The sequence below is a fragment of the Dama dama genome, chromosome 12, assembly GCF_033118175.1.
Source record: "Dama dama isolate Ldn47 chromosome 12, ASM3311817v1, whole genome shotgun sequence".
NCBI lineage: Eukaryota > Metazoa > Chordata > Mammalia > Artiodactyla > Cervidae > Dama > Dama dama.
In genome coordinates this window covers 88,536,199-88,563,618 of record NC_083692.1, presented here as the reverse complement: position 1 = coordinate 88,563,618, position 27,420 = coordinate 88,536,199, and the positions used below count along the sequence as shown (strand labels likewise).

Genomic DNA, 27,420 nt, shown 5'->3' with positions numbered 1-27,420 from the left:
TGCACACAGAACCCAGATGTCCTGAAGTACTCTCTCCCACTGTTCACCAGCCCACCGTGGTGTAAGCCAAAAATGACGTGTGGTGGCTGAGGGGACAGAGCTGGGCTGAGCCCAGAGGATGCGTCCAGGTGGAAGGGGGGCAGGGTGGTGGTTGTGTGTGTGTTGCAGGGGGTGGGGGTGGGGCATTGTATTCTGTGGGATTATTGAATGTTCTGAGCACTGCTCAGGGGGCTGACAGCCAGGAGCACAGCCTCCTGGGTATAAGCCCAGGGTTTCTGAAGCCCATACCTGGGTAGATGAGTTCAGACCTTTGCTCTTCTTACTGTCCCTGGACCCGGAGACCTGCAGGGGTTGCTAGAACTGCATTTCAGTTGAGCTCTAGAAACCAGCTAGAGCCTGAATTTAGGCCCTGAGGGTGTTCAGGGTGCCCTCAAGGGCAGGGGCACTTGGTTGGGAGCCCAAATTCTGTTTGTTCATTGTACCTACTTCTGTAACTCCTACCCCACCTCCTCCCACAGTAGGGACTGACCTTCAAAGTCTCCTTTTTGCATCTTTTCCCAAGCTACCAGATTTAAGCCTAATACATGGGCACAGAGGATGTTGGTTGACACATCCGGCCTCAACCTCTCTAGATCCCTACTGGACCACCTGCCCTTTGACCTAGGAGTGCTTGGTCTGGGCTCTCCCTCTGGGGGACTTTGGGCTTTTTGGCCAAAGTCTCTGTCAACTCTGTCATCCACACCCATGGGCCCAAAGATGTGGCCATCCGCAAGTCACTTCTCAGTGGTTTGGGGTTGTATTCTGTGCTGCAGGGAGTGTGGTTATGCTGGGTTCCCTCCACGTAAAACTAGTTGCAGTTTGTACATATACACTGAGCATGATAGCAGGAATGACTGAGGAATCCAGACAGGTTTCCTTCTTTCTATGGGGAACTATCTGGGCTTGTCGGAGGGAAGGGGCTCAACAGGGAGAGTTCTGGGACCATGGGGGTGGGTTAAGGGGTAGGAAGGGATTTGGGGTAGGGGCTGGGTCTGGTCTGATAGGATGACCTCAGGGGTCCAGGGGACAGAGGGTAGGGCTGGGAGTCTAACCTGGCGAGTGTAGCTCAGCGGGGCGGCTGAGGTGTCTAAGTTCAATGTAGAAGTCTTCGGGCGGGTACCTGGCCTCCAGGGCACTGATCTGGAAATGGGAGTCTAGTGAGAGGAATGACAGGGAGCAGCCATTATTCCCAGGGCCCTGGCATGGCAGGGGAGGGGTGGGAGGGGGGCAAGAGGCAGGGTGGAGCAGGTTGAAGGGAATCAGGGCTTCCGTGTGTAGCATCCAAGGGAGCCTAGAGCCAGTGGGGTCGGGGGTTTGCGAGAGCTGAGGCCAAATGGCCTTGCCTGCCTCTCACCCCACCCCCCACAGGAATTGATGTCCTCAGGGCAGTGGGGCAGAGGGAAGAAGCCCTTGAATGGGGCACTTTGGTAGTAGGGCCTGGCTCAGGCAGCGGGTCCCTTTCCCAGATGGTAAGTGCATCTTTTGCCTCCAACCTGAATCCGCGCATCTGGGCCCGAGCTCTCTCCCTTGTGGTCCTGGGTCATAGCCACCCTCTCCTATCCCCTAATAGGAATGAAAGGGGCCCTGGGCTTCATCTACTTATGAGAACTGAAATAGGGGCTTGGGTTCCCTCCCCACACCCCTCTTTCCCGGGGGAAATCATGCTTAAGATTTATCTACTAACTCTCCCTTGGAGCTGGGACAGAGCCCCTGTCAATGTGGGAGAAGACGACGGTGGGACATGATGGCCAGGGACCAGACTCAAACCACTACTGACCTAACACGTTCACATAGCTGTAGGGGGTCCAGCCTGCCATGTCTCTGTCAAGGGACTTGTTACTGAGCTGTTTGGAAAGCAGGAGAACAAGTTAATATCTAGTGCCTTTGAGATGCCCCTGCCCAGCCTTTGCTTTTGCCCACCCTCGTGTACCACCCCTGTGATGACCCTGACCCACCTAGGTGCTAGGTCGTTAGGGGGAGGGAAGAGGTAAGTATTCCATGACAGGCCACCATGGTGTGGCTGGGCCCAGTGGGAGCCGAGCATATGTCCCCATCTAAGCTGTCTGGCTGAAGCTATAGGGCTTCCAGGCCCCTGGGACAAAGGGGAGCCAAGAACTGACCTGAGCCAAGCTGGCCCTGACGGGAGAAGCGGGTCAGCTGGGTGGGGCTGAGCTGTGGGAGACAGAGTGTTGGCAGCGTCTCAACTGCAGCGTGAGGCCATCTCCAGCAGAGGGGGAGGCACTGAGGCTGCCTGCAACATCAGTGTCCCCTCTGCCACCTGATCCAGGCTGAGTGAGAGAGTCTCCCTTTCATGTGACCAGGGGGAGGTGTCAGGATAGGGTGTCCCTGTGGCACTCCTCTCCCTGCACTCACAGCTGCCCTTCATGTGAGGCAAGGATCGTTGTCCTCATTTCACAGTTGGGGACCCGAGTCCTGCTCGCGGGCCCTGCGCATGGTCACAGAAGAGCTGGGCCTCAGCTCCTAGACCCATGTCTTTTCCATGTCATCACAGCTGCTTGCCCCTGCTACACGTCTGCTAGGCTGAGGGTTCCTGACCACACAGAAGCACTTTGGGGCCCTAGGGTGAAGTGAGCCAGAGGACCACCAAGTGGGCTGCACGGTAGTAACTCCACCCCCTGACTTAGTGAAAGAGGGTGACGGGTACTTCGCTGTTAGAATGAGAACAAGAATGACAGGGACACAGGGACTTGGCCTCTCATCCCTGGCATCCTTTGCCTCTCGTCTGCTGTAGCCTTGATAACATGGCTCTTGTTAATCAAGGGCCTCCTACTGGGAAACTTCTGGATTCCTTTCCCTTGGCTCCTCAGATAGGCCTAAAGCTGAGAAGCTGGGTGTGGAGCTGATGGTCACAGGCTTTGCATGTGGACCTCAAGGCCCCCTTGCGTGCAACACTCCCATTCCATAGGAGAACCGAAGATGAGAGCCCTGAAGAGTGGCCTTTGGGTGCTGGCTTAGTAGTGGCTCTTGGGGCTGTACGGGGGTCTCTGTTGTTGTTGCTGGGTGGGGGGGGGGTTCAGGATGCATTCCTACCGGATCTGTGGTCTGTAGATGTTTTCTCTGGGGCAGAAGAGGAGAAATGATCCCTATAGCTCTAAGGCACAGGCCTGGAGGATGAAAACTGTGCTCCTGTACATGTTTCTGACCCAGGACAGAGTTGCTAGAAGCCAGGAATCCTGGGATTATACCACCCCCCCCCCCCAACCCCCCATGATCCATGGTGTGTCTGTCTGTGTGCGTGCAATGTGAGCCCTTTGACCTTGTGGTCTCTGGGGGCTGTTTTACATTTCTGAACCTCTCTGCCCATTATAGGTCCCGGCACACCAGGAGTGGGGGTTAGTACATGTGTGTGCTGAGACGTCCTTGCCCAAGGGCCTGTGACTTACGTAAAAGGACGTCTTGCCATCAGCCAGTGTTTTGTTGGAAGCTGTGAGGGAGGACCCTGTCCAGGGTGGTACACACCTGACCTTGAAGTCCTGCCCAACTCCGTCAGTGGGAACAGTGGCTGTGGCTGATGTTTCCATGTCCCGTGTGGTGGTTCTGATAGCAGCATGTGTTGTGGGTGTGTACTGATAACATGCAGTGTGTCCAGATAAAGGACATCAGGTGGTACCTGAGCACTGGTACTTACTCTGTGCACTCGTGGTACACATGTTGGTGGCCACTGTTGGTAACACGCTGCAGTGGTGAGTGGTGGGGTGTTTTGATGATATGTGGTCACATGGTTGTGTGTGACAAGAAGGCTACAGGTGGTCACATGACTTGGCAGCCACTGGTTACACACAGGCTATGGGGGTGTATGTTTCGCTCAGTGATGCTGTGGGTTGGTTACACATGGTGTGCACTGGTTACATGGTCCGTGTTGGCTGCATAGAGCCTGCTGGCTTCCTCTTACACACCTCCCAGAGTGTATACGTGGGATCACACGGCTGTGCTTATTGTATTGGCAGTTGGTCCCGTGCAGACCCTGGGTAGGGTAGTGGTGGTGCAGTTTCTTCCCCGGGCAGAGGGGACAGTGGATGGGGACTGGGGAGAGTCAGGGGCCCGGTACCTTGGTGGGGCTGCTCCTGTCCAGAGTGCTGGCCTGGCTGGTGGCAGGCCCCCCGCACGCCAGTGCGTGGTAGCTGGAATTGGAAAAGCACTGGGCATGGCTGCTACTTTGAGACAAATCTGGGAAGAGAACAAGGTGCCGCATACCGTCACACCCCTGCCCCTGGCATGAGACACCCCTAAACTGACGCCTTGAGAGTGCTCTGCAGAGAGAGGCAGCTAGGTCCCCCATCCCCCGCACTTCCTGGCATCTGCTGTTCCCCCTGAAAACCTGTAGAGCCTGTCTTGCCCCTTTCCTTGTGTTGGCCCTGCTTGCAGCATGCAGGTTAGGCTTGCCAGTGTGGGCGGTGTACCAGCATGAGAAGTGTTAGTCTGACAGCCTCAGCATCCTTGAGTAACTGTGTAGGGCTGAGCTGACCCTCCTCTGCCTCCCGCAGGGTCAGATCCCAGGAGTGAGGCTGTAGAGAGAACCCCACTCCTGGCCTTGCCCTCCTGTAGATTCCAGGACTTCCACGCTGGGCTGGGGAATTCCAGTGGGATGGTCTGGGAAAACCCAGCCAAACTTGCTTATTATAGTCAGAGCGAAAGTCCCCAAATCTACAAGCTTTGGGACTTCATCAGAGGACCTCAGCTTTGACTAAAACCCAGGGCGGCACGCAGGCCAGCAGCTCTCTCAGGAGGCAGGGTCTGTGCCCAGGCCTGTGATGTGCCGTGCATAGCACAGAGCTGGGCAAATGCTAGGCCACACTCAGCAGGAATGACGTGTCAGCAGGCTGACAGGATCTCTGGGCTTTCTAAGGCAGCCATGAGCGGTGGAGCTAGCTGTGGAGAGCTGGCATCCTGTGCTCCCCCCGACAGGCCTGCCCTCCTGTGGCTCAGGGCTGGGGGCAACGTTAGGGCATTTTGACCTCTTCAGTTTAATGAAATATGAAGCAAAAAGCTGTTCTTATTTCTAAAGCAGCAGTCTAGGGTTCGGGGAGAGGAAGGGTTGGCCCAAGAGCCCCATCCCCACCCTCTTGGACTCCCAGATCGAATGCCTGCTGGCACTGGTACCACATTTGTGAACAGGCTGGCTTGAGGGACATTGCCCACACTTTCAGCGCTGTCCCATCTCACTGTACAGATCGGGCCCTCCTAACTCTGGGAACTGGGAGGGAGGGGTGCTCTGAGGCCTTCACCAAGGAAGCAAAAATGATAACAGGGCTTGAACAGTGGGCCCCAAGGCTGGTTTCCTGAGGTGGCGCGGACATGAGGCTGGGGCAAGGGTCCCCTGCAGCATTTAGGAAAGTCACTGCTTTGTGTGGGCGTTCCTGCGACTGAAGCCCAGTGAGAAGGGGAAGCTCTGGAGAAATGAAAGAAAGCTGCTAACCATAGCTGTTCAGAGTGGGCTCCCAGGAAGTGACACTCCCTGGGAGCCCTGTCTACCTTTCCAAGTTAGCTCCTGCCGCTCACTGCCGTTCCCCCTCTAGGGGAGCCTGAGCAGCCAGCCCTGCAGGCACCACCACCCACCTGCAGCAGTAAACCTGGGGGACCCCAAGAACACCGCCTGGCTCCTGCTGGGTTGTGTGTGTGTTGGGGGGTGGCAGTGGGAGGTGCTGGGGGCATAGCTCTTACCTGAGAGGGAGTAGTCAGTGCTGGTCATCCTCATGGCGGGCGTGTAGGAGACGCGGGGAGCCAGGTCCCGGCCCTTCTCTTTCTGCCGCCGCCGGCGCCAGGCAAACAGTCCCAGCAGCACCACGATGAGGAGCAACAGGAGGACGATGCCCGTGACAGCACCCACCGAGTGCCGCTCTGCACCCAGCGCTGGGCTGATCTTGGTGTAGGGATTCAGCTCCTCCATCATGAGGGCAGCTGCGGACAGAGGGAGCGCTGAGCCGGAGGCAGGCCTGCCTCCTCCAGGCTCCTCTCATGTCGGGAGACCCTGGTTCAGGTCTTGGCCCTATTCCTCAATCCCTTGCGCGTCACGTGTTTGGCCGTGTGTTCAGCTGTCTACCAAGGTGGAGTCCCACCCAGGGTCATGACAAGGAGCAAATGTGATCAGAGATGGGAAACGAATAATAGGTGTTTGGTGAATATTTTACTTTGTTCTACAACTGAGTTACAGATATTAACCCATTTGATCTTCTTAGTAGCCCTATAAGGGGTGTTTATAAGTCCTATAAGAAATAAAGACTAATCATTCCGCTTTCACAAATGAGGAAGCTGAGTCACTGAAAGGTTAGGTAACTTACTCGAGATCACACAACCAGTAACTGGTAGAGGTGGGTTTCTCAGGAGTCAGGAAAAGTTGGATTCAGCCCCTCTCCCTGTCTACCAGCTTTGTGACTCGGAGTCCTCGGTCTGCCCACTTGTGACACGGGGACAGTAACCCCACTGTGAGCACTAGTGACAGACTGGCAGTGAAAGCTGTGAGTGCTGAACCAGCGTGCTCAGGATTGCTGCCCCTAAAGCATCACCCCTCAGAGATACATGTGTGGGCTGGCCCCCATCCCCCGTCAGAGCGCAGTGGAAATGGCTTTTGCCCCTTTCCTGTACTGTGGATGCCTGCGTGCCCATTCTCGTCCCTGTCTCCTAGAACCAACAGCAGAAACCATTCATCCAGTGCTTGCTCACGAGCCAGGCACTGTGCTGAGTCCTTACTCACATAATCTCAACTTGGTCGTCACAACTACACTCTGGGGTCTTGTCTGACCATAGACTGGAGCCAAGGATGAGCCCCTTGGGCCTCCTTGGGTCTCAGCAGAACCCTGTGTCTGCACTTTGCGTGGGGATAACAGACCCCCCAGCAAAAGGAAGTGACCTGCCCAAGCACTCCTGGTGGGTCATGGCAGGACCAGAATCTGGCAGCGCTTCCGGCTCGTTCATCTCACATTTCCACAGCACTAGCTGCGGTTACCCTTCCTTGGCTCGCAAGACTTGTCAAGGATGAGCAGAGGGAAGCAGTGTCTGAGAGGCTGCCTGCTCCATCAGCCTCTCCGGCACCTGAGTACCCCTCCCCAGCCCACCCCATTCCACTCCCAGTCTCTTCCCAGATGCGAATAAAAGGAAGTCACAAAGGGTCCTTAGGCAATTCAGTCAATCCCACTGGAATCTCCCTGCCTCCATGGGACCCTTTCCGAGCCCCTGGGAACTCTGCCGTCTCTGCCTTACCTTGGTCACACCGGATCCCTTTGAATCCAGAACTGCAATAACAGGTGCCGGTGACGTGGTCACAGGTGGCATTGTTCATGCACTCGCATAGCTGCTGACACCCATAGCCAAAGGTTCCTGGGGCACACCCTGTGAAGCACGAGGTGGAGGTGGCAGAGCGCCTGCGATGTGCTTACTCTCCACCCCGCCCATCCCTCATGCGGGCAGTGGTGATCATTCTGCCTCACGGAGTCAGCCAGGGAAGTGGCTCAGGTGGTAAAGAATCTGCCTGCAATGCAGGAGACCTGGGTTTGATGCTTTGGTTGGGAAGATCCTCTGGAGAAGGGAATGGCTATCCACTCCAGTATTCTTGCCTGCAGAATTCCATGGACAGAGGAGCCTGGCGGGCTAAAGTCCATGGGGTTGCAAAGAGTCGGACACAGCTGAGCTATTAACACTTTCACTTTCATGGAGTAAAGCCTCTTTCTCTGTAGTGCGTGATGTGCTCTGGTTTGCCACTTGGGGCAAGACAACACCTATAACCCTGTATGGGGGCATGCCCACCCTCCCTCCTCACCTGGTCCATATTTACACAGCATCCTCCAGCGTCAGGCCCCAAGCTGGGTGCCACAGGAGTTTCAAAGAAGAATCAAACAAGGTCTGCTCGCTTTCTCTCATTAAGCTCCTCCTTCCCCCAGTAAAGCCTTTGCTCTGCCCCAACTTCCCCATCCCCACCCCAAAAGGAGGAAGAAACTTCAAACACCAATGTAGGCCCAGCCTTCAGGTTTTCTCCTTGGGAGCTGCTCCCAAAGTCAGAACAGAGGGTGCGGGGCCCTGATGGGTGGACGGTGAAGGGGCAGGCTTCCCGGCAGGAGGCCGAGGCCCCGCATCGACTCCCGGGCTCGGGGCCGCTTACTCTGCTCACAGTGCTGCCCGGTAAAGCCCGTGCGGCACGTGCACTTGCCGCTGATGTGGTCGCAGCTGGCGCCGTTCTGACACTGGCACACACGCCCGCAGTCCTTCCCGTAAAACGCTGCTGGGCAGCCTGCAGAGAAACAGGGTGGGGGCAGCTGTGGATGTGCATCGGGACCAAACCCGTCTCCTCTCCCTTCTCTCTCCCAGCGCGGGGTGAAGACCAGTGAGACCCTGCACTGAGCCACCTCCACGCTCAACCCTCACGCTGAAGCGGGCGGGGAGGCCTTTGGACAAAGGGGCCCCGGAACCAGAGGCCAGGCTGGTGTCTCTTTGCTGCGCAGCCGCAGGCTGCTCTTGCCCACTCTGGGCCCCCTGTCCAGGGAGCAGCTGGACTTGGTGATTGCTGGGGTACCTAGTAGCCCTGACCTTCCAGGATTGGGCCCCATGAATCCCCTGAAGCCAGCCACCCTCTCCAGCCAATCCCAGGGGTGGAGGGTGAAGTGGTTAGCTCACAGCCAGGCACTGGTCTCCTCCCCACCTCCACTGCAGGCCCGGACGATGCCCACGGCAGCCAGCAGGCTGCAGCATGGGATTCCAAATAGCTGGGAGGCTGGAGGGCGGGGCTTACGCTGCGTGCAGAAGAGTCCGGTCCAGCCAGGGGTGCAGTGGCAGGCCCCATCCTCCGCGCTGCAGCTCGCCCCGTGGTGGCAGCTGCATGTGTGGAAGCAGGCGGGGCCCCAGAACCCAGGTGGGCAAGCTGGGGGTGGGTGGGATGCAGAGGGTGAGGGCAAGGCAGAGAGGGGCAGACGGAGAGGGAGGGAGAGGAAGGGGAGTGCATGTCAGAGCCCAGGCGCCACGATGCACCTGGCTGGCATTTCCTGACTTGCAGGGGGCTTAACCACTGTGGCCAGAACTCCTCCAGTCACCTCTTGGCCCAGGCACCCCGGATTCCCGGTGATTCTCTGCCCACTCTCCCAGCTCTGAGGGTTTCTGACTCTTCCCTCTCTGGGGACTGACTGTGATTTGGAGCTTGTGGGTGTCTGTGGTAAATGGTAAGCACGTGGTTTACGGTGTGAACACTGTGTGCTAACTTCCCCACGAGGATGGGGATTTTCCCATGGTAGAGAGTCTTTTCTTTTGGCTGGTGAGCTCCCTGAGGATGACACCGCCGTCAGCACGGAAATGCCTTCAGGCCAGGCTATCTAACTGGGGCCTTCCTAGGAGTACTGGCTGGGCCTCACCCATCAGCCAAGGATTCCACAGGGCAGAGGCTGGGTCTCTGCCTTTAAACTGGAGGTCCCTGTTATCTCTGTATCAGACTGGGTTCACCTTACAGCCCCTACAAGGCCCTGTCTGGGCCTGTGATGCCCAGGACATCATTCACATGAGCTACCCAGAGAATGCCCTCACCCCTCTGAGGTGACTGCCCTGGTCTCACCTTACTTCCCTGCTCCCTCTTCCTCCCCATCCAAACTTAGCAGCTACTCCTTGCTCAGGTTCTAGGAACATTAATACGCAGCATTTACAGTATTAATGATATTACCAATAATGTTCATATCTTTAAAACTAGCAGTTAATAATGCCAGTGATCACTCCTAGGAATTCATCATGTTAGCTGTAGAGACTCTATGGGACTCAGGGGAACACTCCTATGTGCAGAAGGAGATTTCAGCCCTGGGAGGTGGAAGCACCAGGGGCAGAGAGGTTCTGGGCCCGACCTTGGTTGGGGGCTTTCCTGGGGGGCATTCCTGGGGGGCAGCAGCTTACCCTGTGAGCAGTCTTTGCCGATCCATCCAGGGAAGCATTGGCAGGAGCCATCGATGGGGCTGCAGGTCCCATTGTTGGCACAGGAGCAGAGCTGGGCACAGTCCTGCCCAAAATGCCCTCCAGCACACACTGTGGGCACAGGATAGCCTGGCACCTGCCCTCCCACTTGCACTCTTCAGACCACCACCCACAGCCACACGCCTTGTCCCAGGCCACAGCCGTGGCCCCTGTGGGGCCATGGATCAGGTGGGAGCTGCCTACCTCAGCACCCCCATTTCCACAGCAGTGAGTTCCTCCTCTTGTCCCCACAGCTGCCTTCTTCCTGACCGCCTCTGACAGGAATGGGCTGAGGCCCATAGGGGAGAATGACTTGGCTGAGGTCCCACAGACAAGTGGTGAGGCTGGGAATCCCACCTCTGGACCCTACTGCTCCCTGCCGGCAGCCCTCAGCTGGCCACGACCACACTTTCATCAGCATCACTGATCCCACAGCCATGGGGCAGAGGACGTTTATAGCCAGAAGGAGAGGGACACAGGCAGGGTGGCCGGTCTGTCTGCAGTTAGCTGGAGAGGGGGCTGGCCCCCAGTGTCTGTCCCTGTCCACCTGTCCCCTGTCTCTCCAAATACAACCTATTCCTTGAGCTTCCACTCAGCCTCCTTAGGAGAACCTTCCTGAGTCCATAAGGGGCTCTCCAACACGGAGCTCCGGTCATAATTTCCACTTTGAGTCACTTGCAGGATTTGGGGCCCAGCGCCTTCTGGAGGAGTCACTCTTTGGTTGCTGGAAGAAGGGCTGATTTCCTCAACCAAGCTGCAAGCTCCTTTAAGTACTAGGTATGAGTTCACCAAGCACCTACCTCTCATTTCTCTTGAAATCCATCCTCTACCTGCTTCCTACAGCCTGAGCTCTCTAAAGCACAGCCTTCTTCATTGCACTCCTGTGCCCTGCTCAAACATCCTCCGTGGCTCCCTGTTGCCCTAGAATAAAACCTAGATCCTAGAGCTCAGCACTTAAACACACCTCGCCCAGAAACCATGAGCCCCTGGACCACACGCTGTCTTCCAAATAACACCCCATGCCTTTCCTTGTCTGTGCCTTTACTCTAACTGTTCCTCCCAGAGCTTCCCTGACCCTTATGCCCAGTCATGGAAATCCTACCCTGCCTACAAGACTCATCTTAAGTGCCACCATCCCGGTGATCCCTCTGTAGTAGACAGCAAGTCCTTTAATGCCAGTTCCCTTCTCCCTCAGAAGTAGAGTTTCCTGGGCTTCTGGTCACCTGCGCAGCTGGGTAGGTGTGACTACCTTCTGACCAATGCTAAGTGGAAATGCGTGTCTTTATTTGCCCATTCCTCCCTCTTACTGAAGAATAACGTGGATTATGGAGGAAGATTGTGGGTGAGATGGTTGGAGCTCGAGCAGCTCCCTTACAGTAGAGGTGAACCACATGCCGAGGATGCAGAACCAGACAGAAGAAGCTTGGGCCCCTGACACCTTTGAAAGCTACCCCACTGTTTCCTAGTAACCTGCTTCTGGATCTTTTTATTTATTTTAATGTATGAGGAAAACAAAGTTTGTCATTTTCAATTCAGTTATTTTGGTTTTTAATATTATAGCTGAACTTAATCCTGGTATATTCACCCCCTTCTCTGTTCTGGGAGGCTACATCCCTATTTGAGCTTCTGTGACCCTCTATTAGTTTCTTCCCTGGTCTTCTGTTACTGTGGCTTGTGAACCATTTCCGGCCAGGTCTGGGTTCCACCCATGTCTGTATCCCCACCACACTTGGAAAAACAACAGGTGCTCAAGGCTGAATATGTGGAAATAAACTGCTGCCCCTTCCCCCCACCGCTGCCTCCCACCAAGTTCTGCGAAAAGGCTGAGCTCAGAATTTCCCCCTCTGGACTGCAGGCTTTGTGAGGGCAGGGAACTTGCCTCTCTTTTTCTTTGTTGTGCCTGAGTGCCCAGCACAGTGCCCGGCATACAACAAACACTCAAGAACTATTCCCCAAATGGCCAAGGCCTCAGGAGCAGTCACCTTCCAGTGGGTTCTGAAACTGTAGTCAGTGACCCCTGTCCCTTAGAGCTCCTCTCAACTCGACACGCTTCCCTCGAAGCCTGGCTCCAGCCAGCCCTACACCCTCCAGGATGGCCTCCTTGCATCCCTGTTATGGGGGAGGAAGTCCTTGCACCCCCGAGGCCCTCCTTTGGCTGGGCCACACAGAGACTCATGGGAAGGTGTTGATTCTTGAAGAAAAGCAACCTCCCTGGGCCCACAGCCCTCACCACTCCCTATGCCACACTGCCTCATGTTGCCAGCCCTCCCCCGACTAGATGGCGGGCAGCAGCTGCCTAGGATCTGTGTCCACTCTGTGTCTCTCCAGGACACTGTTAGCAGTTGGGACCAACGATACAGGCAGCATGGTGTACCAGGCTCACCAGCCAAAGCTTTGGCTGCTAGTTTTATTTATGTATTCAATAAGCACTTCTATGGCACTTTCATGTACCACTGTTCAGAGTGCTTCACAAATATTAGTCCAATAACCTTGTAATACTCTCATTATTATACATTTTCATTATTACTCCCTATTATTAAGTCTACCGATGAGGAAATTGAGGCACTGAGAGGTTAAGTAACTTGCCCACAGCTTGGAAGTTCTGCCACTCACTGGCTCAGTACCTTTAAGCAAACCACATCACCCCTCTCAGTCTGTTTCCTCATTGAAATGGGGCTGATAACCCTCACCCACGGGCCGTGGGATGGAGTTAATGGTTGTGGGAATCCTGGTTGCTTTGGGCCCCTGTGCTCTTCCCTAGCAAAAAACGTTAACCCCTTCCAGGGCAGGTCCACTGCCAGGAGGGTGGCATTCATCTCACCTGTTTGCAGCTCAGCCTCTCGCTTCTGTTTCCTGAAAAACAGGTCAGCCTCTGGGAGATACCTGATTTTGGGACTCCATCTCCTAGTCCTGGCCCTCTGTGGGGAATGGGGTGCCAGAGATGCTCCACTGACCCCCTTCTTAAAACCAACTCATCTTCGCTAACAAGACGGTCTTATCTTTGAAGTCTTTCTCACATACACAAGGTTGACAAATTCACCCACAGAGCTGCTAATGTGATCAGTCTAATGCATTAATTGGTTGACTTCTTAGCCAAATCAAGAGTGAGGCAAAGAGAGGAAAGGTGGAGAGAAGGGGGTGGGGGGAGCTGGTGGGGGGGCTGGTGAAAGGAAAACATCTGGTTATATTTAATCTATGTTTAATGATTCTGCATAAGCAGTGTCTGTAATTTGTAACTTGCTGAAAAGCCGGTCATTAGAAACTGTCAGTTCAATTTTTTACAAGGTTTGAGACTTAACCAGGGCAGTTGCCATTAATAGCAAACTCTATTAGATCTATATGTGGAAAATACTCATTAGGCCACTGGGCGATAAATCAGACATTGCAGGATCTGAGAGTTACTCCTTGAGCTGCTTAGGTCCTAATTTAGACCCAGCCTATCTGTATTGATGGCTGGGTCTCTGATGTTTAATAAGTAAACCTTGACGTGTCAGGTTATGATTAAACTGTCCTAGGAGGGATGCAAGCAAATGAAACTGTCACATACGTTTCCTGGGGGGTTCCAAACTTCTCATGACCTCAAAGCATCACGGAGTAAACTTCCCACTCATACATATTAACGGCCCACACACTTACAAAAATAGCCGAGCTCAGTGGTCATTATTCATCAAAAGGGTTCAGTCCCCTGGGAAGCAGTGAGCTCTCAAAGGAAGTATTTAGGCAGAAGACAGATGAAACTCTTTCATAGATGACCTTAAAGTTGCTTTTAGCTCTAAGGTTACCCTTAGACGAAGATCTGTTCGCTTCTTACAGGTTAAAGTACAAATTCTGCATCCTTGTCTTCAGAACGTTTCAGGAGTCCCCAGACTACCTTCCCAGTCCCCTTTGTCACCCATAGTCCCTGGACCCTCCTGTCACTTCCTACGGCTGGGCAGTCACGGATCCGCCCCTCTGCTTTGCCCAGGTTGGCTCCTGTGCCCACAATGCTTTTCTTCCATCTGTCTTTCAGGCTAAGTCCCAGTTGAAATCCAGCACGGGATGGAGCTGTCCCCTAAATCCACCCCGCCTTGGCCTAACTAAGCCAGGGACAGCAATAAGTAATGATGTGCACTGACCCAGCTTCTACCTTCACCCTGGTTGTTAAATATTCAGGAATTTCACAACTGGTGTTAAACCACTAGTTCCTTCAAATCAGACATGGTGGGAATATCTACACCATGGAAATTTGCATATGACACAGATTAGGGCTTTTTTAGCAGCAGATCAGTGCAATAAGCTTTAACTCCCCTTTCAACTCCCAGTGAGTGGAAGAGGTTGGCTGGAGTAGGTGCTGTGAATTCTGCAGCTGAGACATGAAAGCATGTAGCGGGGGATTAGTGATATTGGCCTGAGTGCAAGGAGAGAAGGGCTGGGAAGTTGCCATCTCCAGCAAAGCTAGAACCGTCTTCTCTGAGCTCCCACAGCCTTCTTTGCTTTCCCACTTGACATGCAGCACAAGCCATTTGGGGCCACTTCGTAGGTGGACCTCAGCTATACTTGTTTCATTTTTCATCTGTTTAGACTGGGCTTTGGAGTCAGAATTTGATTCTCACCTCTGCCACTTGCTAGCCGTGAGACCATGGAGAAGTCTTTTACCCTCTCTGAGCCTGTTACTTCAATCGCATAATGGCTTTTTCTCATGGCCCATGATGTCCAGTTCTTATTAAGGTAGCTCTAAGCCCCCCAAAGCCAACTCACTAAAAAGACCCTGATGCTGGGAAAGATTGAAGGCAAAAGGAGAAGAGGATGGCAGAGAATGAGAAGGTTGGATAGCATCACCAACTCAACAGACATGAATTTGAGCAAACTCTGGGAGACAGTGAAGGACAGGGAAGCCTGGCATGCTGCAGTCCATAGGGTCGCAGAGTTGGACATGACTTAGCAACTGAACAACAGCAAGCCCTGAAGAGCCGAGGAGCTGCCTCCGCAGAGCCTGATGAGAATCCCAAACCTTTCTTCCCTTCTACTCCCCTCCCAGGACTCCTCGTCTCCCTGCACCCGCCCCCAACACCCCCCCCCCCCCCCCCGATCCCTGGAGAGAGTACCTTGATTGCAAAGGGCTCCAGAGAATCCGGGGAGGCACTCGCAGATGCCGCTGACGTGGTGGCAGGGCCCGCTGCTGTGCACGCAGAGGGGACACGGCTGGGTGCAGCCATGGCCATAGAACCCGGGGGCACAGACTGCGGCGAAGGGGAGATGGTGGTCAGCGGCTCGAGGGGCACCAGCCAGCCTGGCGACCTGTCCAGTCCCCCACGGTGATGAAGAGAGGCTTCTCAACAGTATGGGGAGAGTCGCATACACCCACACCTCGGAGGGCCTGTTCCTTTCTACAGAGAGGAGTGGGGGTGATCCTGTTTCTACAGGGGAGTCAGGCTGGGCCCTGAACTTGGGGACAGAAAAGTTAAGGCTGGGAGAAAGGGGATTAGAGGGAGGGATTTGATGGGGATTAAGAGATTTAAGCCCAGCCTCTCTCCAGCTGGGAAGGAGTGGGGAGGAAGAGCTGGCCAAGGTCTGTGGGGTGGGGGTCAGCCTTACCTCTCTGGCACAGGGGTCCTCGGAAGCCCGGGGCACACTCGCAGCTCCCATCCTCTGGGGAGCAGGAACCGCCGTTCTCGCAGTTGCAGGACACAGAGCAGTTGGGGCCCCAGCGTCCAGTCGGACACGTGTTGTCACAGTGGATGCCTGTGGGCCAGAGACAGACTCGGGTCAGTGGTGAGGTGGGGGGGTGAAGGGGAGAGTGATGGGGAGGGTGCACTGTGCAGCGAGAGGGGGGTGGGGGTGGAGAGGCAAGCACAACTGGAAATGAAGAGGAAAAAACGGAGAGGCTTGGCTGGTCAGGGAGGGCTTCTAGGAAGAGGCGAATGACTAAACCATAAGTCCTAAAGACCAAGTAGGAATTGACCAGGTAAAGGAAATCCTATGTGCAAAGAGCAGGAGGCAAGAGAGAGAATCATGCCTTGAAGTATAATATAGTGTGTTGGAGCATAAAGTACACGATGGGATACAGTAAGAGATGAGGTTGTGGGAATCAGAAGGGGTCAGATCATGAAAGGCCTCCTTTGTCCCTGACATCTTAGCTGAAATCCAAGGTTAGTGACATGCTGCAGTCCATGGGGTCACAAAGAGTCAGACACAACTGAGTGATTGAACAACAAAGGTTAGTAGAGCAAGTAAGTGCCATGATGGGGGGCTACATGAGCCAGGAGTGAGTTACATGCTCACCCATGTTAGCCCAGGGGCCATTGGTCCTTGCGGGGCCCGAGCCAACCAGCCCCTGGGCAGTGGCCCAGAGAGTGGGAGGCTGTTTTCAGATTCTTTTGACCACAGTCCTCAGTGTAATATGTATTTTATATCAAATGTGCATACATATGAATAATAGAAACCAGTGCTCTGCAAATGACATTTACTGTCACTGAGTATGATGCAATCTGATGTTTTCTCTGCACTATGATGTATTCTATTTCATTAAGGAAAAAAAAAAAGCTAGTTGTGACCCAACAAATTGATTTAATGACCTTCAGTTTGACAAACAGTGGCCTAAGGGGGAATGGATGGAATCTGTCAGAAAGAAAGAAGAACAAGGCCTACACAATCTTTTTGAGTTGAGAGAAAGGAAATATGTGTTGGGGGTGATTACAACCTGCAGGCTGAGAAGGAATTTTAAAAGGCCTGAGGCTGGATGCCCAGCTCTGCGGAGTGGCTTCTTCCCAGGCAGAAAGGCTGCTAGTCCAACATGCATAAGGTGAATGGACCGTGGGGGCCCCGGAGACCAACTTGGCTTTGGAAGGTGGATATCAGAGGCTCAGAGAGGAGCAGAATTAGTTTAAAAAGCATGTCTGCCTTGTTATAAGGACAGGGATCATGAGAAAGAGAAAGAAAGTGGGAGGAAGACATTCAGGCTCAGTGAACAGAGCCGGCCCTAGCAGCAGCAGGAGAGCGGTGGGACCAATTTAGAGGCAGGCTGGAATGTACAAGCCCACCTGGGCTGGCAGGAAAGGGGAGCGGGCAGAACAGAGGCAGAGAGTGGGGGAGAGGGGATCAACTGGCTTTACTCCCCTCCAGTGCCTCCGTCCAGCCTGGCTCCCTAACTCCCTGGGTGTTCCTCCTGTGACAGTTCAATTCTACATTGGGTCGGGGCTTCTGGTGCCACTCTGCAGAAAACTGGCCTTTGTATGGAGGGACCCTGATGCTGGGAAAGATTGAGGGCAGGAGGAGAAGGGGACGACAGAGGATGAAATGGTTGGATGGCATCACCGACTCAATGAACATGAGTTTGCGTAAACTCGGGGAGATAGTGAAGGACAGGGAAGCCTGGTGTGGGGTCGCAAAGAGTTGGACACAACTGAGTGACTGGACAATGGAGGGAAGGGGGTGGGGGGAGATTCTCCCAGGAAATGCCATCTTTCCCCAATGAGAATCCGGTGGTTACATTTCACTCCGCAATGGAGGTCTCTCCCAGTGGAGTTTCAGGTTCACAAGAGGTGGCAAATAGTGTGAATGGACTGAAGGGGAACCTGGGGCAGGAAAAAACAAAGCTGTTTGAGATAAATGGAGAGAGTAGCATGGATGCATATACACTAACATATGTAAAGAGATAGCCAAGGGGAATTTGCCATATGACTCGAGGAGGCTCTGTAATAACCTAGAGGGGTGGGAATGGGTGGGTGGTGGGAGGGAGATTCAAGAAGGAGGGGACATATGTACACCTATGGTTAATTTATGTTGATGTATGACAGAAATCAAACCAATATTGTAAAGCAATCATCAATCAATTAAAAATAAATAAACATTAAAAGAATAAAACCCCAAAACCAAAAGCCATGATCTGCCTCAAGGAATTCTTGTGCCTGTGGATGTTGAAAATGTGAGATTCGGACTGCAGGCCAAGGGGCCCTGCTGCTCTCTGGAGGCACAGTGGACTAAGGCGGAGTCCCACTATGGGACAGGGGCCTCCGATCCCACCTGTGCATCAAGCGCTCTTTGTGGGTAGAGCGCCATGAAGGCCTCAGGGACGCTTCAAGAGTATAAGGTGGTGGGGCGCTGCCTGCCGACCCCCAAATGCCGTACGCCGCCCCTCTATCGCATGAGGATTTTCGCGCCTAATCATGTTGTTGCCAAGTCCCGCTTCTGGTACTTTGTGTCTCAGTTGAAGAAGATGAAGAAATCCTCGGGGGAAATCGTCTACTGTGGACAGGTGTTCGAGAAATCTCCCCTGCGAGTGAAGAACTTCAGCATCTGGCTACGCTATGACTCCCGCAGTGGCACGCACAACATGTACCGGGAGTACCTATGTCCCCTCCTTCTTGAATCTCCCTCCCACCACCCACCCATTCCCACCCCTCTAGGTTATTACAGAGCCCCAGTTATTACAGAGCCTCCCCGAGTCATATGGGAAATTCCCCTTGGCTATCTATTTACAGGCACGTGCATCACACGCAGATACAGCTCTTCCCTAAAACTATGAGCTGATACTACTGTGATTAATAAAACAGTGCATGCAAAAGTACCCCTGAATTCACGGCAGCCTGTCACTCTATGTTTTCCCCAAATCAGTAGACATTAGAAATATAGCTACTCTCCTGTCTGGGATCCTCAAAATGTTTTCATGTCAAAAATGTGTCCTCTTTTTTTTTGGAGATTAAGAATCATAGGTGTAAGGTGATTATGCTCAGATTGCAGATGGCTGCAAGGGCCCACTGGGTCCTAGGGCCTGCCAATTATTCTAGTCTAGGTCTGGTGCTGTGGGTGAGGCTCTTATTTGAGGTTCTTTTATGTCCTAAGACCTACTTGGAACATCAGACATTGGCACCTAAATGGAGAGAAGAATCTAAACGTCAGTTGCACTGGTGTGGTCAGGGCGGCTGTCCTTGGCCTAAAGGGAGGCTGTGTCTCAGAACTACAGCTTCTGAAGAGGCGTGGTGTCTTCAGTTAGCTGCCTTCTCTAGGCCCTGTCTGGGGATAATAATCACCCTTGGGGGCCCTCTCCTTTTTACCTTAGAGAATCTCCCTGTTTTGTTTTTTGGGGCTCTCTACACATCCATGTTGATGGGTGCAGCTAGACTAAGAATCCATGTATTGTGACCTCTAGTTCATATCACAAGGCCAGTAGCAACTCAGCAGCCCACATTCTTCGTGGACTATTTTAGGTCCTCCTTATCCAGGAAGCCTTCCTGCATGTCTGCCCAGGGATTCAAGCATATATTTTATAGCAGCATACAGCTTTGTCCCTACCTATTATTTGAATATTTCATGTATGTGCCCTAGTGAGACAGGGATCATGGTTTATTGACACTTCTGACTCTTTATCCAGGTCCTCCCAATAGGCAGGGAAACCATCATCATCATCATTTCTGCATCTCTAGCACCCAGGACAGTGTCTGGCACACAATAGGTGCCCAGGGTCTATTACTATTGTTGAATTCTGCTATTTACTCCTGGGCCTAGTTCGGGGCCAGCCACATGGTAGCTGCCATATAAAGATTTGGTGATGGTTTGGGTCAATAAATGCTAGTTGCATGAAGAAACGGTTCCCCTTTCCAGTGCAATCCTATGCCTCCTGTTGGCAGTAATGTCCTGAGACCTTGGACAGCTGCTTTTCCTCCTGTGTAGTGGGAGGAGATGGGAGCAGATCATCATCAAGGTCTCCTCACTTCAAGGGGAAAATCCGTATATGGTTACAGGCCAGTTTCTTTCAACTTATTCAATAAACAAACATTGAATAAGCAACTATTATGTGCAGGGCAAGGTGAATCAGACATCATGCCAGTCAAGCAGCCTGTGGCTAATTGGGGGTGAGGGGAGAAGACGTGCATTTACTTAAAGCAAAGAGAAACAAGTGCCGAGGGACAGGCCTGGTGGTCCAGCATTAGGAACCCACCTTCCAATGCAGGGCACGTGGGAGGTTTGGCCCCTGGTCCAGGAACTAAGATCCCACATGCTGCAGGGCAACTAAGCCCACATGTTACAACTAGAAAGCTCGTGCTGCAACAAAGACTTCACACGCTGCAAAGAAGAGTCCACACACAGCAACGAAGACCCAGTGCAGCCAAAATGATAATAATTTTTTAAAAGTGTTGAAATCAAGGGACGAACAGTATGCCAGGGGCTAGGTGGTCAGGGCTCGCTAAGTAGGAGGCTGGGGCCTGTACCCCAAGCCTTCCCTGTCTTTCCTTGGTTTTCTTCTGCTTGAACAAATTTCAGAACATCAATTGCTCCTTTGAAATGACTTCAGGACAATGTTTGGAGAAATTAGCTTTAGAACAGCAGAGACCTTGCTGAAAGGTTGTCCATCAAAGACAGAATTTTTAAGCACCAGATGTCATTAAAATCTTATCAGTTCACTCAAAATTAAGGCAATGAAAAGTTAAAGTGGATTTCCATTTGACTTCAACCAAGAGTGTAGGGTGTCGGTAACCAGGGTGGAGTCCAGCTTTGTACTAAGGGGCAGGATAAGGGGGTCAGATTGAAGATGCTACAGAGGAAGCAATGACCCCGGTCCTTGACTTTCTGGTTGTGGAGAGCAGAGGTTCCTGAGCAGCCTGGTGTGAATTCTTTAAGGACATTCCCTGTCAGCAACGCCTGCATTCTTCACTCCTTGCTGTCCTCCACTTTGGGAGTGGCCAGTGGGTTCATTCATGCAACATCTTATCAACACTGTGTTTCCGGCTTACACTTACTGAACACCCGCTATTGTGCCAGGTACTGTTAGCACTTCCAGGTATTAACTCATCTAAGCTTCCAAAGGACCCTGTAGTTATAAGGATTATTATCATCTGCATCTTATGGATGGAAGATTCAGGCCCTGAGAGGTTAAAGGACTTGCCCAAGGTGGCCTGGCTCCGGCTCTGTGTCCTTAACCACTTCTGTGTGTGACAGTCACTGGATACAGTGGTGAACAAGGCGGATTGGTCCCTGCCTGCACAGAACTGATGGTCAGTGTGCGAGGCAGACAATAAACAAATAGTTACTCAATCAGAGTTCAGTGGCAACTGAAGTAAGGACTGCTGTTGGGCATTCTGAGAATTAAAATACTGTAGGGTATTCTGAGAATTAATTAAAGGCATTCTTTCATAATCTTGGCCAGGTTGGGGAGGTGGCAGTATCCGAGGAGAGAACCTTCCCATAGGAAGTCATCTTTAAGTCAAAATATGATGGATGAGAGGGTATTATCGGGTAAAGAGGAGGAGAAAGAGTGATCCAGGCAGAGGGGATGCACATTTGATGCCTGGAGTCAGGGACGTGATTGGCCCATGTGGCTGAAGTAAAGTGAGTAATGGGAAGGGGCATAAGAGAGGTGGAGGAGTTGGGGAGGGCCAGACCACGTGGACCCCAGGTCACTGTAAGGCTTTTGGATAAATGCCATGGGATGCCATTGAGGCATTCTGAGCCTCAATGTGATGTGAACGGATCTGGTCACCATGTTCAGAGTAGGTGCGGCTGGACAAAAGGGGAGGTCCAGAGACACAAAGGAGGCCAAGGCAGTGTCGGGTGAGAGATGGTGCTCAGTGTACAAGGATAGTGACAGAGGCTGGTGAAAAATGGATGGCTTTGCAGTATATTTAGGGGGTGGACTGCCAGGACACATGTAGGGACCAGGAGTCTAAGCCTGGGCGAAGGTGAAAGTTTCTCGTCTGTCTCCACCGTATCCTTTGTAAGCACAGACTGAGCACCCACACTTTTGTCTGACTTTTTAAAAACTGGTCTGTCCCCTGCCCTTAGAAAAGAGCCTGTACATAATCGGTGTTCAATTAACGTTTGTTAATTTGCATGGAATGGAGACCTGAAGCCCAGAGGAGATAAAGGAAAGATGCATACCTAGGAAATAAGAAGAGAAAGTGCAGGAGAAAAGAAAGAAAAGTCAAGAGAAGGCAGCAGAATACCAAAGCTCAGTTTCCCAGGACCCGGAAGGTGGCGCGGTTGAGGGGTTACCTGTCCATCCCGCCAGGCAGCAGCAGTGACCTGTGATGGGGTCACAGCCGTCGGCATGGCTGCAGTCACAGCGTTCACTGCAGTTCAGCCCAAACGTGCCATCCTGTGGAGACAGAAGTGGTGAGATCTAGACCCCCAGAGGTTCTCACACTTCTGTGGGATTTTGATGGCAAAACTGAGCTGCTACCCGACAAGGATGCAGAGAAGCTGGGGCCGGGGCAAAGGGAAGGCACGTTTTTATAACTGGGGATTCAAGTAAGCCACTCCAAAAATTTTCTTGGCTGCATTAACAGGAGTATACAGTTGGAAGGAGGGAAGTGGTAGTCCTTTCCTACTTCTCAGAGAGCTGTAATGATCATTAATTAACACTGGAAATGAAAATGCCAATTTTAGAACACTGACCACATATAAAGAAGGATTATGATTTATTCTTTGTTACTGGGTAAGAAGGTGGCAGTTGACATTTGTTGTGTGCTCAAACATTAGCTATCAAGAGTCTTATTTAACTCATTTCTCTTAATCTTCACAACAACTCTATGAGATGGTTTCATCATATTCAAAATTTAGAGATGAGGTGAAGTAACATGCTCCAGGCAACATAGCTAGGATGAGGCAAAGCCAGGATTGGAACCCGGGACTGTAGGACTCATTCAGTAGACCATCAGTTAATTTAACTTATTTGTATCATAGACTAAGACCCAGGGAGTAAGTCTAGGTGGTTATTACTGGATAATGCTTGGTTTAGTCGTCTCACACCTTGATCATAAAATTATAGGCTGTTGGAGTTAGAAAGAAACTTAGACATTATCAAGGAATGGCCACTCTGATGGATTAGTAAGGGCTGGCCTGTAGCGCTGTGTCATGAAGGATTCTGGAGTTGCACCTGGGCTCAGGTTAACTGTTCCAGAGTCAATAATGGTTACCAAGAGCACCCTGGGGGAAGTGACTCCACATCACCACATCTGTCCAGTGTCTTCTATTTTACAGATGAGAGGCCTGAGGCCGAAAGTAGGACAGAGAGGTTAGAACTGGGGCTGAGATCTCAATCCGGGTGTTCCATCACCTGGCCCCGTGCCCTTCTCTGCACTTCTGTGGACGAAATAACCACAGGGAAAAGGTCTGAGGGGCTGTGGGTCCCCCACCCTCGCCCGCCCCACACTCACCGGGCAGGGCAGTTCACAGGTGTGCCCCAGCCAGCCGGGGGTGCAGGAGCAGGAGCCGTCTGCGGGGCTGCAGGCCGCCCCGTTGGCGCAGGAGCAGCTCTCGTTGCAGTTCAGGCCCCACGCCCCGCTGGGACACGGCAGGGCACAGTCGAGGCCCTGCCACCCTGCGGGGAAGGGACAAGGCTGTCACCTCTCTGTCGCGCGTCCGCACGGTTTTCTGCCCACTTCCCCCAGCTCCGTACACGACGGAGCACCCGAACCACTGCTTCTCCGGTAGCTGGGTTAGCGCGCACATCCCGGCTTCTGAGCCCGCTCGGAACCACAGCGTGGCTGTTGAGAGCGCAGGGGCTAGAAGCTGGCTCTGCCGCCTGCTGGCTCTCCCTGTTCTTGCTACAGGTGGATGATCCCACCCGGACAGGGCATCAGCGGAGGTGGGGGTGCTCTCTGGGCCCGGGGTGGACTCGGGAAGCTTATCTCAGGGCGCTGTGTTTGGGAGCAGGCTGGTTACGGCCTGTCTGCCCTCGGATCATTTCTCCCCTCCCCCTGCTCTGTGTCACGGGGCGCTGAGCCCTGCAGCTGCTCTCAGGGGGGCTGCCAGCGGGAGACCCGGCCGTGATGGGGGGCCGGGAGCAGGAGAGGCACCGGTATCTTCTCCTCTTTCTCTGCTGTGAGCAGGGCCTCCGGGGTGGCTGTCTCGGTACTCCAGCACCATCTTGCGGCCCCTCTGCCCCCGTCTCAGTCCCTACCAGGCGGCCCTCACCCCCAGGCTCTGGGAACTCCACTTTCTCCCTTCGTCCCTCTCACCCTAGAAGTGCTAGCAACTGTGAGAGAAGCTACTAATCTCCGGGTTGCTCACATTCCCTTGCAAATCTCTTCAGCGCTTCTAACACCCTGGTAACGAATCCCTTTTATCACATTCCTGCTGTTGAAGTCCCGGGCATGAGTCTCCTTGGCTGGAACCTGACATACAGGCTCCCTGACTCTGCATGGGGGTGGGTGGGCAGCTGGCAGCCCACCTGGGCAACTTCTGTGTGCACGTCTGAGGGGATGGGGTGGGGAAGCAGGCACATTACCCTCCTTGCAGGTGCAGGAGCCATCGACTGGGGAGCAGGTGCCCCCATTGTTACAGCTGCAGACAGAGGAGCAGTTGGAGCCGTAGGTCCCTGCCGCGCAGGGAACCGTACAGACCTCCCCCTGGAAGAGGAGGAGGGGGGTTTGGGTCAGAAGGTGCCCTATGATGAGCGGCTATAGCAGGTAGAGTAATGCCTCCCCCCTGCCCCTCTTCTCCATGTTCCAATTCCTGAAACCTGTGAATATGTTACCTTCCATGGCAAAAGGGACTTTGCAGTCATGATTAAAGACTTTGAGATGGAGAGTGTCTTTGATTAGCTAGGGTGGCCCAAATTGATCATGTAAGTCCTTAAGAGTAGAAGATAACTAAAAAGATAGCCTTGAGAACGCCTCCACCTGCCTGCATTGACTTTGAAGACAGAGGAATACGGCCACAAGCCAAGGAATGCAGTGGTTTCCAGAAGTCAGTCTTCTTGCCTGGAAAATTCCATGGGCAGAGGAAACCAGCAAGGTATAGTCCATAGGGTCACAAAGAGTCAGACATGACTGAGTAACTGAGCGCGCGCACACACACACTAGAAGCCAGAGGTTTCATTGTACAACTAGCGAGAAAATGGGGACCTCAGTCCCGCAACCCTAGGAACTGAATTTTGCCAAAAATCCAAATGAGCAGAAAACAGATTCTCCCCTAGAGCCACCAGAAAAGAATACAGCAGATGACACCTTGACTTTAGTCCTGTGAGACCCATACCAGACTTCCAACCCACAGAAATGTTAAGATAGCACACTTGTTTTGTTTGAAGCCACTAATGTGCTAATTTGCTACAGCAGTGATAGGAAAGCAATACAGTGATTCTCACCAGTTGGGGGAGGGGTCAGGCCTCCAGACCACTGCTCTAGAGTGGGCAAAACCCTCAAGGAATTTGACCCCTGAACCTCTATTAGGTCACACCCCTTTGCTTCTCAATCTTGTTTGATTCTTACCAGGAACCCCCTGAGGCAGATAATAATATCCTATTTTCATTTACCCAAACCTCAAAGAAGTTAAATGTAAATAATAACAGCTAATGTGTATTAAGCACTTTCTCAATATCAAGTACCATCATTTCATTTAATCTTCACAATATCCTCGAGAGATAGGAACTAGAGCCTCAGCATCATTCCAGGTCATGGAGCTAACGATGGTTGATCTCTATTTGAACCCAGGCTGGCTGCTTAATCATTCTGTTTTTAGTGTTGCAAACCAGTTTCCTTGGAAAACATTCTCTGAAATGGAGACTAGTGGGCTCTTGAGGACAACCCCTATGAGGGGAAAGGGAAGCAGAAAGAGCAGACAGAAATTGAACTCTGGAGCAGTTGCAACAATAGCTTCAGCTGATCTGCTAGGAAGCGCTGGAGCTGGTTGGCCCTTAGAATTGTCCTGCCAGGGGAAAGGGAGAGAGAGGCTCCATACCCTGGATCAATCATTGGTATCCACTGCCCCGGGGAAGGGGGCATGACTTCAGGGGAATCTGTGCTCTTTGATGGAAGGCAATTTATGCAGAGAGACTCATCTGGGAGCTACGAAGTTTCCTGCAGTTGGGAGGAAACTGCATGACTTCATCCTGAATCGTGTATCTGGGTGACACCCTACACGACCTCCGTGGGTGGGCTGTTAGCCCTAGTAAGGCATTCAGAGTGAGGGCAAGTCACAGGGCTCCCAGGAATGGGGACTTCAGAGGCTTTGAGGGGTGGAAGAATTCAGTTAATCAGGGGAAGTGGGGTAAAGGCAGTCTAGGTGGGAAGGGTGTGAAGAAGAGTGCAGAGGAGTATGGGAGCTGGGAATGTTCTAGGGGTAGCAGGAGGGGGGAGTTTGTTGTAAGGAGGGGCAAGGGAGATATTTCAAAAGGGTGTTGGGGGACTTCCCTGGTGGTCCAGCAGTTAAGACTCTGTGCTCCCAATGCAGGGGACCCAGGTTCGATCTCTGGTCAGGGAACTAGATCCCACATGACACAACTAAGATCAGGTGCAGTCAAATAAATATATGTTTTAAAAGGGGACATTGGTAGCCTTGAAGGCGAGGGAAGGGAGTCTGGGCTCTTGGGGTCCCCAGGACATGCCTTCCCTACTCAGGAACCCTCGTTGGGGATGTCTGCTCTGGTGCACATACTGGGATGCTGGATTCCCACCGTCTCCCCCCAAGGAGTGTCTCCAGCTAACTTCTCAGGTCTTGTTCTAAGGTTTACTGTGGGAATGCTGATGCACGGGCCAGGATACCAGCGCTCACCTGGGCCCCACTAGCTGTGTGACATTCGATAGGTTACTGCCCCTCTCTGAGCCTCACTTCCAGCATTTGTGAAATGATAGCCTTGAAGTAGGGGAGCTCACTTCTCAACTCTAAGGGTCCCAGGCAGTTGGCCTCATCCCCATTCAGGTCACAGAGAGGTCTTATTTGGCCCTTGGTGAAGAGGCTCCTCTCTAGCCCTTCTCTCTGCTCCCACCTGCCCAGGCTGGGTCAGGGAGGAGAGACTGGGAAGTGTGGAGTGCTGCACCAGAAGGTTCCATGGTTCCCACTCTTTCCCAGGCCAGTCTTTGGCCAATCCTGACCAGCTGTAATCGACTAGCACTCCCACTACCCAGAAAAATTCTAATTTCCCCAGGACTATAAATAGCCCAGAAGAATATGTTTAAGCTCTAAGCATGTAAATTGCATGCTCAGTTTATGATTTTCTCTGCATGAGTTTACTTTAAGAGGAAGGAGTTTCTCTCCTGGCATCCTCATTAGTGTCCCCAATCCCTGCCCTCTGAGGAGGTTTCAAGGGGCCTGTGCGTCCAACTGTGGATCTGTTGGTGGGGCTGAGAGGACTGCCCACCCTGCCCTGCTCCAGGGGGCAAGACACAGAGCACCCAGCTCAGTATCTCGGCCCCCAGAAGGCTGCGCCAGGCCCCATTTTCTCCCGGAGCAGCCTGTACAGGGGTATGGGCAGTCAGCCTGACTTTACAACAGCCCTGGGAAGTTACCAGGCGATAAGACTTTCTGCTTCCCAGAGAAGGAAAGGGAGACAGAGTGGGCAGGGGCTTATCCAGGGCCCCATGGGGTATCAGTGAGGGGTGAAGGAGGAAGAACCAGACCTCTCCAAGAAGGTGGCAGAGCCCAGGGGTTAGAGAATGGACTCTAGTGCCATCCTGCTGCTACCACTGACTCACTGCCTGAACTTGAGCAATTTACTGAACCTCTAGGGGACTCAGTTCTTCCATCTGTCAA

The 27,420-nt window shown here is 52.9% G+C and overlaps 1 protein-coding gene across 1 annotated transcript in view; it reads right to left on the bottom strand.

Annotated features, from left to right (window-relative positions):
- MEGF11 (multiple EGF like domains 11) overlaps positions 1-27,420 on the bottom strand; it is a 379,572-nt gene that overhangs the window by 9,983 nt on the left and 342,169 nt on the right. The window contains exons 11-23 of the mRNA XM_061158024.1: positions 24,179-24,299; positions 23,106-23,269; positions 21,943-22,045; positions 15,550-15,696; positions 15,060-15,194; positions 9,919-10,047; positions 8,780-8,908; positions 8,153-8,281; positions 7,258-7,386; positions 5,722-5,958; positions 4,109-4,227; positions 1,817-1,883; positions 1,092-1,193 (exon numbers count right to left, since the gene is read on the bottom strand). Coding sequence (XP_061014007.1) covers positions 1,092-1,193; positions 1,817-1,883; positions 4,109-4,227; positions 5,722-5,958; positions 7,258-7,386; positions 8,153-8,281; positions 8,780-8,908; positions 9,919-10,047; positions 15,060-15,194; positions 15,550-15,696; positions 21,943-22,045; positions 23,106-23,269; positions 24,179-24,299 — 1,711 coding nt within the window. The remainder of the gene's footprint in view (positions 1-1,091; positions 1,194-1,816; positions 1,884-4,108; positions 4,228-5,721; positions 5,959-7,257; positions 7,387-8,152; positions 8,282-8,779; positions 8,909-9,918; positions 10,048-15,059; positions 15,195-15,549; positions 15,697-21,942; positions 22,046-23,105; positions 23,270-24,178; positions 24,300-27,420) is intronic.